General features: G+C 32.7%; 1 protein-coding gene across 2 annotated transcripts in view; it reads left to right on the plus strand.

The window, feature by feature from the left end:
* OSBPL8 (oxysterol binding protein like 8) overlaps positions 1-14,657 on the plus strand; it is a 200,145-nt gene that overhangs the window by 168,611 nt on the left and 16,877 nt on the right. For both annotated transcript variants that reach the window (XM_063075453.1, XM_063075456.1), the window contains exons 12-18: positions 200-281; positions 679-777; positions 2,388-2,484; positions 9,967-10,065; positions 10,742-10,839; positions 12,712-12,801; positions 14,147-14,283. In XM_063075453.1, coding sequence (XP_062931523.1) covers positions 200-281; positions 679-777; positions 2,388-2,484; positions 9,967-10,065; positions 10,742-10,839; positions 12,712-12,801; positions 14,147-14,283 — 702 coding nt within the window. The remainder of the gene's footprint in view (positions 1-199; positions 282-678; positions 778-2,387; positions 2,485-9,966; positions 10,066-10,741; positions 10,840-12,711; positions 12,802-14,146; positions 14,284-14,657) is intronic.

The following is a 14,657-nucleotide window of genomic DNA, read 5'->3' on the forward strand; positions in this document are numbered from 1 at the left end:
ATAGGAAAAATGGGGAGAAAAGTGACCAGATTAAGAAAGTGATTCTTGGAAGTTGAGTTACATGGTTGTTTTTGCCGTCTATTTTAAATATGAATTATGTTTTTCAATCATATCTTATACTCAGTTATTAGTTGGTAAATATGAGGGAGAATTTGATGTATTCTGTAAATTTTTTTTTGTTTACCATTTTGTTTTTTAGGGCTGCTCTTGAAGAAAATCCTTATTTCCGTTTGAAGAAAGTAGTGAAATGGTATTTGTCAGGATTCTATAAAAAGCCAAAGGTAATGTTTGTATTTTACTTTCTTTAATCTTTTATGAGTTTCTTATTTTTTTTAATGTAACTTTTAGGTTATTTATTAACAGTTATATTACTGTGCCTCTTTGAGTTAGCAACATTGAAAATTTATGATTAAGATCATTTATTACTTAATTAACTTATTTTTTAATTTTTTTGTTTGATCTATACTAGAGGTATTTAAGATATACATTTTCCTCATAGCACAGGTTTTGCCATCTCCCATTATCAGTCATTTAATTTTATTTTATGTGAATTTCATTTACTATGAAATTTTATAAGGATGGCTCCCACATGATACATAAAACCCATTTTGACTGGTTTAAACTATTTTGAATCTTCTGTATTTATAACTTGAAATTTGTATTTTTTTTTTTTACTAGGGATTGAAGAAACCTTATAATCCTATACTTGGTGAGACGTTTCGTTGTTTATGGATTCATCCCAGAACAAACAGCAAAACTTTTTATATTGCTGAACAGGTATAAGAAATGCATGTTGCAAAAGCTAAACAGATTTAGAAGTTATTGGAATATTTTTACAGAAAATATTAACTCAGTAAACTTACTGTTGTTTAACCTTTCTTATTGATGAACATTTGGTAAACATTTAACATTTTAGTACCAAATACTACTAAATACTATACTCTTAGGTATTCCTACTACAGTCATGGAATTCTTTGACTAAAAATAATAAATCTTTACTTTTCTTCCTCTGCAGCCCCCCATTCTTTTTGTCTTTTCTTTTTTTTAGACAAGCTCATATTTCCAAAACACCTTTTTGATCATGCTCAGAATTCTTCAGTGGTTCTCCAGTTCTGAAATCAAATTTATACCCGTTGTGATTATTGATTAAGCTGTTGTTTTTAACACTTCTATTGTTTACCTTTTAATAGATTATTTATTTCCTTAATTGAATTGTTAGCTCCTTGAAGATATATTCCCTCCCCAACCTTCCCTGATACCTCTCTTTTTGTTGTACACAGTAGGTAGTCAGAAAATATTTCTAGTTTTTGAGCTTTCATTAATTTAAACTTATGTACATCTATTTTCATGATTCTCAATCTTCTCCCCTGTCTGCACAAATTTGAGTAATATGACATTCTTTCTCAATGACAGTAGCTCCATGCTATAATAATTCTCACCTTGAGTGTAAAGAGGATGAGAAAACCGTTTGTCTTTTGAAAAAGTTTTCTCTTCCCCTAGAGATTTTTGTACATCTCTCAAGTTGAAACCACTTATCTATATTTTTAAAAAATTAATGATTATACCACCTTGTATTTTAGTTCACTATAATTCTTCATAAAGTTGAGAAGCTTGAGAAGAGTTTAACTGATTTTAGCTTTTTCTCATTTCAGAAAACATAACATGTAAATATATTGAAAACATAACATTATTAAAATAACACATTTGTCAAAGCCTTTGTTTCCTGCAGCCAATCCCAGGAATCCATATGAAAAATAACCACTATATTCATGATTCATTATGGTGTAGCAAATTACTGCCAAAACTGACTGGATTAAAACAACATTTGTTATCTCATATGATGAGGTTCAGGAATAACCTCATCGTATGAGATAGTATGATTAATTGTGTAGTTGTGGCTCAGGGTCTCTCATTAAGTTGTAGTCAAGAAGTCAGCCAGCTTTGCAATCATATGAAGGCTTGACTAGGCTGAAAGATTCACTCCTAGGCTTTATCACCTGGCTGTTAACAAGAGAACTCAGTTTCTTGCTGCATGGGCCCTCTCCATAGGGTTTTTCACAATATGGAAGCTGGCTTCTCAGAGCTAATGATTGCGAGAGAGAGAGACCCCAAGATGAAACTGCATTATAACCTAATCTCAGAAATGACATACTATCACTTCCATACAAACCAACTTTGATACAGTGTAAGAAGGGCTTACCTAATGTTGTGAATACCAGGAGGTAGGTTTCCTTGGAAGGTAGGAGGCTGGTTATTACAACCATCAAATTTTGATTTTATTACTTACCAAATGTTTCTTCTTACTCATTATAAGACTTGAAATTTTGATAACAGTACAATTCTGTACTTATCTTGTTATATTTTATGTTTTCTCCTGTGTTCAACAGGTGTCCCATCATCCACCAATATCTGCCTTTTATGTTAGTAATCGAAAAGATGGATTTTGCCTTAGTGGTAGTATCCTGGCTAAGTCCAAATTCTATGGTGAGTTTCCCCATCTCAACCTGCACCCTTTCCTGGGAGGTAGTATTTTCTGGTGAGCTTTTATTCAGTGTCCTGGGCTGTTTTCGGCAAGTTTATATGTCATTTGAAGTGTCATCTTTACTTGAAAAGTGGCCCTTTTTTGCCTATTCATAAATAGAGGTATGGCTCATTTCATGTAAATATTCAATGCATATGTGCAAATTTATCACAAACATCACTTAAGACAGAATGATGCACATTATGGCCCTTTAATGAAAAATGTTTTGGTTTTTTTTTTTTTTTTTTGCCTTTAGCCCTACCAAATTTTATTGTTTCATCTCTATGTAACTGAGTAGAAGCAGTCTTTCTATTTTAGTCTTTGACTAGAGAGAGAAAGAATCCGAGTATAGTTAGAAATACTTGGTTCAGATTTGATGAATAATGATGTTTAACCTTGGACCAAATAATATACCAATAAAAATTTTTGCAGCTACAAGTGAAAAGTAGAGAAATATGGTTATAGTAGGAAACTTTAATACAAAATTTCGCAATTCTAACAAATCATGGCCAAAGTTATATACCAGTAGGAAATATATAACTTTAAATGTTTTTATTTGTTTTTTTAACATTTTTAAATGGATAAAAATCAAAGAATTAAATTTCAACTAAAGAATTTTTAACCTGAGGGGGAAAAATTATTATGGTAAAATAGGAAAAACAAAATATGTAAGCAGAAATCCGAGGTCTAGTTACCTGGGTAGGGTGGAGAACTATAGATGTCTGTGACAGGGAGATCAAAGAGTAGTTTTTGATCAGGAACATGGCCTTTAGGTTTTAGATCAGGAACATGGTATGCCTTTATTTTTCTTCAGGATGTCTTTTATTTCCCTTGATGTTTGTTTTGTTTTGGTTTTGGGTTTTATTGCCTAGTTTGTTTCAGAGGGCGATTGCTTATTTTTTTCTAAAGGTTACATATATTTCATATTTGGGTTGTTCCTTCCCAACTACACCTCCCATCCCTCTACCTTGCTACCCTGACTATAGTGTAAATGGATTTTATGGGTGTGTGTTCTACCTTGTAGAAATTTTTATTGAGTTACCAGGTACATAGCTCACTTTCTGGGATTACTTCAGCAGTTCATAACCTCTTCATTTCTTCTTTAGTTTTGGCTTGCTCATATAGAAACCTCTTGTTAGGTGAGTTTTGATAGTTTATATTGTTTTAGGAAATAACTCATTTTTCTTGAGTTTAGATTAAATTAAACCAAATTTTAAGACATCTGGGTAGAGTATATATCACTTAAAAAGTAGTCTCTTTCTTGACATTTTGCTGCAAACTATCAGTTTTTCCTTTTATGGTTTTTACTTTTCGTGTCATGATTAGAAAACCCTTTCTCACTTCAGCTTATGTAATAGTTCACTTATGTGTTCTCATACATTCATGTTTCCATTGTTCTTTAATTTGCCTGGCATTTACTTCAGTGTATATAGTGTGTATGGAATGAGGTTAGATTATAACTTTCTTTTCCCAAAAGCTAACTAATTTTCTCATTACCTGGTGTATTTATAACTAATTTTTAATGCCATTATTTTCTACGTTAAGAACTATCTTTGCAGTCTAGTGGGCTGTGTTTTTTCTTTTTAATTGTATCACTGTTCCATACCCTAAACATCATTTATTTTTAGATGACTATCTAATATTCTGTAGAGTAGATAAAATATAGGTATTTAACCATTTCTCTATAGGCTGAAAATGTATTATTCTTTGGGAGAACTGCTCATATTTTTCAAGTGGCATTCATGAACCATCAATTTTAGAATCAGAGAGTTAATCAAAATTTTGGAATTCTGAACCCCAATCTTGACTTAATAAGTCAAAATTACTGGGCCCAAGAACTTGAATTTTTAGTCTCCTCAGGTGATTCTAAGGTACACTGAAATTTGAAATGGCTCATGACATAATGTTAAGTGAAAAGCATAGTACAAATAATATATGCAATTAAGTCAACTCTGCTTTAAACATGTATATGTGCACATAAAAGGAAAAAAGATGTGAAGAACTATGTTAAGATTTAATAATTAACCTGAATGATGGAATTTGAGTAATTGTCTTTGGATTTACCAAGTTTTCCACAAAGAACAAGTATTTTTTTTTTTTTAATAAGGGAAAATCTAGTTGCTTTAAGATTTGTTATGGTTATAAATACTATAAAATAAGAGAAATAATATGCCAATATATGTATAAATTTAGGTACAAAAAATCTATGTAGTTTCACTGTGATAAAGATGTGTGGACATTAATGGCTGAATAAAACCCTAATAGACCTATCCTTTTCTGGCCATCTGAAAATCATACAAAAAAACAACTACCTGAAGATGTTGAAGAGAGAACAGTTGCAAGCAAATTATTTGGGAATTCCACACACATAGGGGAGGAATTATATACAATGAGTCTGTGTTTTCATGGCTTTGAGCCTCAGGCCAAGTGCAATTAGCAGCATACAGTGGTGGGAACTTCGCAGTCTTTTTGGCTTGAGGAACCAAACACTAAATTTGGAGAAACCATGGCCACTGGACAGAATGGAGGAATCTCAGAAGGGAAAGAGCCAGACAAGGGATATCCCAAATTCTCTCTTCCCACATTTCTGGTTGAGCTCATAGAAATGTGTGCCCAGAACAGAGCTGCCACCCCAGAAAACAAAGTTTGTAATTCAAGTTCAACCAAATAATTGCCTGCTGAAATGAAGGAACAACTCTCATTGGAGAAAAATAATAAAATCCAGAGTCTTTGCAACTTAGCATTTATAATGTCCAGGATAAAATCCAAAAATGCCAACTCATGAAATCCAGGAATATGGAGCATAGTCTCAAGGGAAAAGGAAATCAACTGAGGTCAGTTCCAAGATATAGTGTTGAAAATAGCACACAAGCATTTCAAAGTGGCTGTAATAAGTGCCCTCAATTAAAAAAAAAATACAGTAACAATGAATAGAAAGGTAGGACAGGTGTCAACAGAAAAATAAAAATAGAAATTATTTCAAAAATCAAATAGGAAATTCTAGAACTGAAAAAAATGTCTGAAATTTAAAAGCCATCAAATGATTTTACACCAGAACAGAAATGACAGTGGAAAGATTAAGTGAACTTGAAAAGAGATCAATAGAAATTATCCAATATATAAAACACAGAGAAAAATGATCTTTAGACATGAGAGAGCTTCCGGGATCTGTTAAATGTAGTCATCCCTTGGTATCTGTAGGGGATTGGTTCCAGGACCTTCTGTGGATGCCAGCATCCATGGATACTAAAGTCCCTGGTGGTTTATGAATGCCACTTGAAAAATGAACATAGTATTTGCATATAGCCTACGCACATCTTCTCATATACTTTAAGTCATCTCTAGGTTACTTAAAATACCTAATAAAATGTAAATGCCATGTAACTGTTATACTATATTGTTTAGGGAATAATGACAAGAAAAAAGTTTGTGCATGTTCAATATAGATGCAATTTTTTTCTGAATATTTTCAATCCACAGTTAGTTGAATCCATGGATGCAAAACCCACAGATACAAAGGGCCAACTGTAATAGCATATGATCTGACATATGTGTTGCTGGAGTCCTAGAAGGAGAGAGAGAAAATTTAGCAGAAAAAAGGTTGAAAACTGATGACCAAATATTTCCCAAACTTAACAAAATATATAAATTTATACATTCACGATGCCCAAAGAACACAAAGTGGTATGAACATGAAGAAGGCCAAGCCAAGGCACATTATAGTCCAAGTGTTGAAAGCCAAAGATCAAAAGCAAATCTTGAAAATAACAAGAGAAAAGCAACACAATACATTTAGGAAAACAGTGATTCTATAATGGCTAACTTCTCATTAGGATCTCTGAAGGATGCAAAAAAGTAGAACGAATACCTCAGTTGAGAGAAAACAGCTGTCAACCTAGAATTTCATGTCCAGTGAAAATATCATTTTAGAATAAGGACATTTTCAGATAAAATAAAACTCAAGAAATTTGTTGCCAGAAGACTTGTACTACAAGAAATGCTAAACAAAGTTCTTCAGGCTGAAGGGAAATGATACGAGATAGAAACTCAGATCCTCAGATTGAATTTAAGATTGTGAGAAATGGTAAATATCTGGGTAAATACAAAAGACTTTCATTTTTTTGTTTCAATTTCTTTATAATACATATTACTGTTCAGAACAAAAATTCGAACATTGTCTTGTGAGTTTCCTAACATATGCAGATATAACACATATTACTACAGTACAAAGCCTTGGAGGAGAGGACATATAGGTTGCAAAGTTTTTTATTTTGTAAAAAGTGCTATAATACTAACTGTAAGTGGACTGTGAAATTTTAAAGATAAATATTTTTAATCTCTAAAGCAGTGGTCCTCAACTTGGGAACAATTTCCACCCCCCATGAGGCATTTGGCAATGTCTGAAGACATTTTTAGTTTTCATAATTATGGGATTCAGTAGGTAGAGGCCAGGGATGCTGCTAAACATCCTACAATGCATAGGGTAGCCTCCACAACAAAGAATTATCCAGCACAAATTGTCAGTAGCACCACCGTGGAGAAACCCTACCCGAGAGCAAACATATACACACACACATGCACACATACACATACAAACACAAAATAACACCAAGAAGTATAGGTAAAAAGCCAACAAGAAAATTAAATGAAATTCTAAAAAAAAATTTAAATAAATTTTAAAAGAAACAGGAAAGCCTGAATAAGGAACAAAAACCAGAGAGGACAGATAAAACACATAGTAAAATGCTAGACCAAAGCTCAATTATAATATGATCTCTTCAATGTTAATGGCCTAACTAATGTAACTTAAAGATAGAAATTGTCATAATGGATAGAACAGCAAGGACCAACACCTTTAAGACACAAAAAATTGAAAGTAAATGGAACACAAAAGTTAAAAGCTAAACTGTGGAAACATTAAGTACAAGTAGAATTGAGTGACTATATTAAGGGATAAATAATACTGGTTCTATACAACTTCTTACAGAAAAATAGAAGAAGAAACACTTCTTAACTCATTTTATGAGGCCAGCATTAACCTGATTCCCAACCAGACATTACAAGAATAGAAAACTACAGATCAATATCCTTCATGAACATACATGCACAAATTCTTAATAAATTAGAAACAATATATGTGAAGGATAATATGTACACATACATGCACAAGAATATACGAGGGTACTTCAAAAAGTTTGTGGAAAGATTTGTACTGTCTTTTAATTCTATTTTTCAGACTTTATGAGGTACGCTCGTATAAAAATATATTTCATAATCAGTATAATAAATAATATGTCATGATGAAATGGCGTTTATCTCAGGAATACAAGCTTGGTTTATCATCTGAAAATCAACCAATATAGTTCACCATATGAATAGAATAAAGGAGAAAAAAACATGATTTCAATAGACGTAGAAAAAGCATTTGACAGAATTCAACATGTATTCACGATAAAAGCTCTCAACAAACTAGGACTATATTAAAGGCATCTATGAAAAATATATAGCCAACTTTATACTCTTAAGGTGAAAATTGAATAATTTCTACCTAACATCAGGAACAAGGTGAGGCACTATTTCTGTACAGAAATTGTATTAGAGATGCATGCCAATGCAGTAGGCAAGTTAAAGAAAGAACAGGCGTACAGATTGGAAAGGAAGAAGTTAAACCATTTACATTCCTGATCTACATAGAAAACCTTCAACAAAATACAAAAAAGTGAATAGAACTAATAAATGAATTTAGTAAGATCTCAGATACAAGGTCAAAATATAAAAATCATTGTATTTCTATATACCAGAAATGAACACATAATGAAATTTTAAAAAGAACTTTAATTACAATAGTATTCAAAAAATAAAATACTTAGGAATAAATTTAGTGAAAGATGTATAAAATCTGTACACCAAAGACTACAAGACATTGCTGAGGAAAATTAAAGAAGACCTAAATAAATGGAAAGATATACTATGTTCATATATTGAAATATTTAATGTTAAGATGACACCTCTCCCCAAATAAAGCCATACATTCAGTCTGTCCGAATTAAATTCCTAGCAAGCATTTTTGAAGAAATTGACAAGCTGGTTCTAAAATTACATGGAAAAGCCAAGGACCCAGAACAGCCAACACAATTTTGAAAAAGAACAAGATAGGTCTTTCACTGACTGATTTCAGTATAAAGCTACAGAAATCCACACAATGTGGTATTGACATAAAGAAATATAAATTAATGGAATAGAATAGAGTTCAGATATAGACCTGTACACATATGGTCAAATGGGTTTTGACATGGAGTAATAATGGTCCAGAGTTAAACATAGACGTATAGTAAACTCAGAAATTCCACTCCTAGGTATTTATCCATGAAAATTAAAACTTATGTCCACACAAAGACTTGTACGTAAATGTTCATAAATGTTCATAGCATTTTCCATGATAGTCCAGGACTGAACACAACTTAAATGACCATGTACTGGTATGGAAATATCACAGCTACAGAATACTAACCAGAAATAGAAAGGAATGAAATACTGATACAACAGTGTGTATGGATCTGAAAAAACAGTTGTTCTAAGTGAAAAAAGTCAAACATAATAAACTACATGTTCTGTAATGCCATCTGTACAAAATTCTAGAACAGGTAAAACTATAGTGATAGAAAACAGACCAGTGTTTTCCTGGAGCTGGGGGAAAGGATTGACTGAAGAGGAGCAAGGGGGTACTTTTGGGGGTAATGGGAAAATTCTATATCTTGATTCCGGTGGTGGTTATATGACTTTATGTAAATTATACTTCAGTAAAGCTGAGGATGTGAGGAGAGAAAAATGTGAATGGGAGAAAAGCTAGAAGAAATTACCATGAAATTTTATCATTGATTGCAATGTGGTGGTTTATGCGTATGTATTTTTTATTTTTCTAAATCGTCCACAGGATTATTATATCAATTATAAGTATTTAAAACATGGGACTTAACCAAGTAACGTGATTTATGTGTAAGAAATGATGTTTGTATTTTGTTTTATTTTGTCTTGGTGGCTCGCTGGTACGGCAATCCAAACCCTTGACCTTGGTGTTATAACACCATGCTCTAACCAGCTGAGCTAACTGGCCAGCCCAAGAAATAATGTTTTTATTCTAAAAAGACAAATTAAGCTATACAGTGGACCAGAGTTTGTTGGACATTTTACATGTTTAAGGTTTTTCTTGTGACCCATATAAAATAATAACAGGCACATCATAACTGAACTTTTAAAAGTGCTCCTTTTGTCATAATGGGAATGTGGATCAGGTAAGATAATGAATACATGTTTGGGCACATTGAAATTGAGATGTTTTTAAGGCTTTCCACTGTAGATGTCTGGTAGGTGCCCTAAATGTATTTTATTTGTTTTGAATTGGTTGAATTCGTTTTGTGAAATTTAATAAACAATACCTATTTCAGGAAACTCACTGTCTGCAATATTAGAGGGAGAAGCCCGGTTAACTTTCTTGAATAGAGGCGAAGATTATGTAATGACAATGCCATATGCTCATTGCAAAGGTAAACATTTTACATACTTGAGTTAAATGTTCCTTAAACCTTCTTTTTAAGTAAATGTATATGGCTGTAATTTGCTGTTTTGAGATTGATAGAGTCTTTGTATTTTGTTTGAAAGCATCCTTGGTTTATAGATACCTAAGATTATTGCTATGATCTCTGAATATTTCTGTGCTGTATTAACTCACCTATAATGGTGATATCTGTACATACATTAGTCTGAAAAAACATCATCAACAAAAAGCACAAAAATATGAAAAACATGGCACTAAATATAGTACAAAAAGGGCACTTTTTTACAGTATGGGAGCTGAAACAAGAAGGCAGAATGTTGCCTCTTTCAACTTCAGCTGTGCGCATTGGGTGACTCAGATCTTTTGCCACGCTGTGCCTGTCGGTGAATGACCGCAAAAGCTCTGTGGGTATTAATTGAGGAATTACCAATATATCTTAGTGAGTAGCAAATTTATAAATATGGAATCTGCACCTAATGTGGATCAGCTGTTACCTCTTTATATCCTACAAAACCAACTTTGTGACTACAGTATAGATTTTTATTGGATGAGATAGAATGCCCTTGAATTATAAGTTTCTCTGAGAAGGAAATTAGTTTGCAAAACTGCTTATTTTTAACCAGTGTCTCTCTGTCTTCAACCTTTTTAATTATTTTTTTCTTTAGGAATTCTTTATGGCACAATGACTCTGGAGCTTGGTGGAACAGTCAATATAACATGTCAAAAAACTGGATACAGTGCAATACTTGAATTTAAACTAAAGGTTAGTAGAGAATGACAAGAGGTATCACCTGACTAAAGGGGAGCTGTGCCATAAAGATTGAACAATGAGCACAGTTCAGTTTCTAATTAAGCACTAAATATAAAAACACAATTCATGTAAGGTCAAGGATAAGTGCATCTGAGGGATGAGGGCAAAGCTGGGTACATATCTTGGAATAGCCTAAGACAGCAGCCTTGGAAGATCCAAATTAACACAAAGCCATCATTTTTTCATTTTAATTAATAAAACTGTTGGTATTATGTAGGAGATGAGATTTAGGGAGTGGTTAAAACTTTCTCAGTAAATTAAAGCATTGCCTTATGAAAATATAAAAAAGTATGTATCAGCTTGCACTCTAGCTGTGTGTAGTTAAGACAGAGTTGTTTTAGTTACTATTTCTGTGTAACAAATTACTCTAAAACTCACAAGCTTAAAAATAGATTTTTAAAAAATCCTCATGGATTCTGTGGGTCAGGAATTTGGTCAGGGCATATTGAGGATGGCTTGAGTCTGCTACATAGTATCTAGGGCCTCAGGAAGACTTGCAGACTATGGGTGACTGGACAGTTGCGGGGTAAAGTATTCTGACAGTTTATTACTTACGTATCCAATGCCTGGGCTGGGATGTTGGAAAGACTAGGACTGGTAATCCCAGCATCTGTATATATGGCCTTTCCATGTGACTTGGCTTCCTCACAGCCTGGCAGCTTCAAGGTAGTCAGACTTCTTAATTGGCAGCTTAGGGTTTCCAAGTCCAAGTGTTCCTGTGAGCAAGGGGGAAGCTGCTTTTGCCTTCCATGACCTAGCCTCAGAAGCCAAATTACATCTCTTCCGCCATCTTCTATTAGTTGAAGACTTATAAACCCACCCAATTCACGGGGAAGGCATATAGACTCCATTTCTCAATGGGAAGGTGGCAAGGTCTCATTGAAGAAGACCGTGTGGGCTGGAAGGGAGAAGAGTAGATAATGTTGAGGCCATCTTCAGAAAATTCCATCTGCCTCAGAGTAAAGGGAAATTTGAGACCTTTTCACAGTGTCAGTTGTTGTGGTAGGACAGTACATTATGTTCAGATAAAAATATTTCTGTGACCTATATAATATTTTTTACTAAATTGCTCCTATGCTGATATCCAGCTGATCAGCAACTTTGCTGTGATAAAAAGGGTCTCTTAAATATTATTAATGCAATGCTCTTTGATTTTTTTCACTTTAGTTTTGTTTGTAGGATGATAATGTTTGAAAATCATGACAAAAGAGATCTTAAGTAATTTATAGCATCTTTAAGTATTATATTGGAGCATCAAAATTTTGTCTCCGAAGAGAGACATCAGTGAGGCAATTTATTTTATTTTATTTTGTTTTGAAGGAGGAGGTGTCATTTCTATCAATAGATTGTTAAATCCCTTAGTTTTACTAAGTTGTTATTGCTATGTGTATTACTGTATTGATGGGGCTCAATCTTGAGAGTTAGGAGAGAACACAGGACTTGAGAGAGCACAGGACATGAGCAAGTTAATATCATGTGAAGTTTCTTACTGTGTTTATTTAAATTTCACATAGTATGTCTGCTTTTACCTATTTTTTCCACAGCAACGATTCAAATTTTTTTCTTTTTTTGGCGGCTGGCTGACACAGTGATTGAAGCCTGGACCTTGGTGTTATCAGCACCACACTCTAACCAACTGAGCTGACTAGCCAGCCCTCAAATTTCTTTTTATTAATCACTTCTCCTAAAATTTGAGTCCGTATTTCACCATTTGTACCTTCAAGAGCACTGTAACTATACAATTACTTTTTTTGTTTTTTGTCTATACTTAAATATGTTAAAAGTAAAATGTTTAAAAATGTTTAACATTTTGTCTTTTAAAAGCCATTTCTAGGGAGTAGTGATTGTGTTAATCAAATATCAGGGAAACTTAAATTGGGAAAAGAAGTCCTAGCTACTTTGGAAGGCCATTGGGTAAGTATTTTTATATATTAGCTTTACAAGAAGAATTTTATTCTGTGGAAAAAAATTAATCACATTTTAAAATTAAAAGTTTACTTGTTTCTTTACTAAAAGCATCACTAATAGATATTTTGGTGTTGATCTATTATCAGCCATATTTAGTTTTATGTAATATTTTATCTTTCCAAAATTTTTAAATCAGTAGAAATAGTCAACACTTATATATCACTTACTATGTACTTTATTGTTTGGTTATTACTCATTTTAACTCATTTAATATAACCCTATGAGGTAGATACATAGGTACCCATTTTATTAGTGTTGGTTACTGTTCCCATTTTGTAGAGGAGGAAACTGAGGCACAGAGAGTTTGAATAATTTGCTCAAAGTGGTGGAGCAAGAATTCCAGCACAGCTGATTCATTGGACTAGCCTTAAAAAAAAAAAAAAAAAAAAAAAAAAATGGAATTTAAGCCCAGGAACTCTGGTTCCAGAGATGTGCTTTTGTGCACAGCACTATGCTGCCTCTCATCTGGGAGAAAGAGTCACAGTTCCAATTAGTGTTATAGTTCTTTTAGAGGAACATGGAAAAGATTTAGTGGTATATGAGAGTAATAGCTCATATTTACTTCTCTGCTGACCTAAATTCATATGTTTGTAATTTTGTTAAGAGGCGCTTAAGTGAAGAAAAAGGATTATGGTATTACCTAGTTGCACTCTTATTGTAATCATTGAGTATGTGCTATTTTCTTCATTATAATCAGAAAGTGATGAGAAATATGATGAGAAAATGAAACTGGATTTAAGGACTCAGCTAGGTGGCCACATATGCTTGGCAAAAATTTTTGATTGATTTCTACATGAATGCCATTTGGAAAAAAGATAAAGCAGTATTTTTTTAAAAATGAAATGTCTAAGATTATGCTCAAATTTTTAAGGCTAAGAAAGGCTCTTTCAGGTTTTTCTATATATGTATTGTGTTAATGGAGCGTCAACAGCATCTCGTTGTAGCTGCAGCAAATGCTATGCTCTACTTTGACTGTTTGGAGATGGTTGTTGAGGCTTTGCATGTAATGTTTGAAATTTGTTTATTAAGTAAAAACTTGTGAAATCTCACAAATTTTCTGTGTATGTAACCAATTTTTAAAAAATTGACCAGTGTTATATATTCTTAATGTTTTTGTAAAAAAGGACAAGAAATGTGGGGCTTTTGGAAAAGTGCTAGTTATATTGTTTTTAAAATGTGTTTAACTGGAGGATTAAGTAACAGAAGAAAGATTATTATGTTGCCTTACTAAGTAATCCCCTTCTAAATAAAGATAATTCTGTACATTAATTATTAATTTGTTTAAATATAGGATAGTGAAGTTTTTATTAATGACAAAAAGACTGACAATTCAGAGGTTTTCTGGAATCCAACACCTGACATTAAGCAATGGAGACTAATAAGACACACTGTAAAATTTGAAGAGCAGGAAGATTTTGAATCAGAGAAGTAAGTATACCATTTTTCAGCTAAGTTCATGAAGATAAAAGAATATTTTTTAATCCCTCAATAGTGTGGTCACTTTTCTCTGTCTTCTGTCATATTTTAATTTAGTAAAATAGTTTATCATTTGTGTGATGTGACAGTATTCTATTTTGGTATATGTGAATGTCAAATAAATATAATACAAATAATCTTGTTTTTCTGCAGCTCAAAACTAAACTTCCCATTTTTTCTTTCTCTTCTTATCTACTCTAGTACCTTAAAAAAAATAACTTTTTGTTTGAGTAAAATTATAGGACTAATTATTGATTCTTAGTTTCTAACTGGAAACTGTTCTCTTACCTGGTTTAGGCATGTAGAACTCTAGGTGAAGGGAATGA

Source organism: Cynocephalus volans, chromosome 12 (genome assembly GCF_027409185.1).
Source record: "Cynocephalus volans isolate mCynVol1 chromosome 12, mCynVol1.pri, whole genome shotgun sequence".
Lineage (NCBI taxonomy): Eukaryota > Metazoa > Chordata > Mammalia > Dermoptera > Cynocephalidae > Cynocephalus > Cynocephalus volans.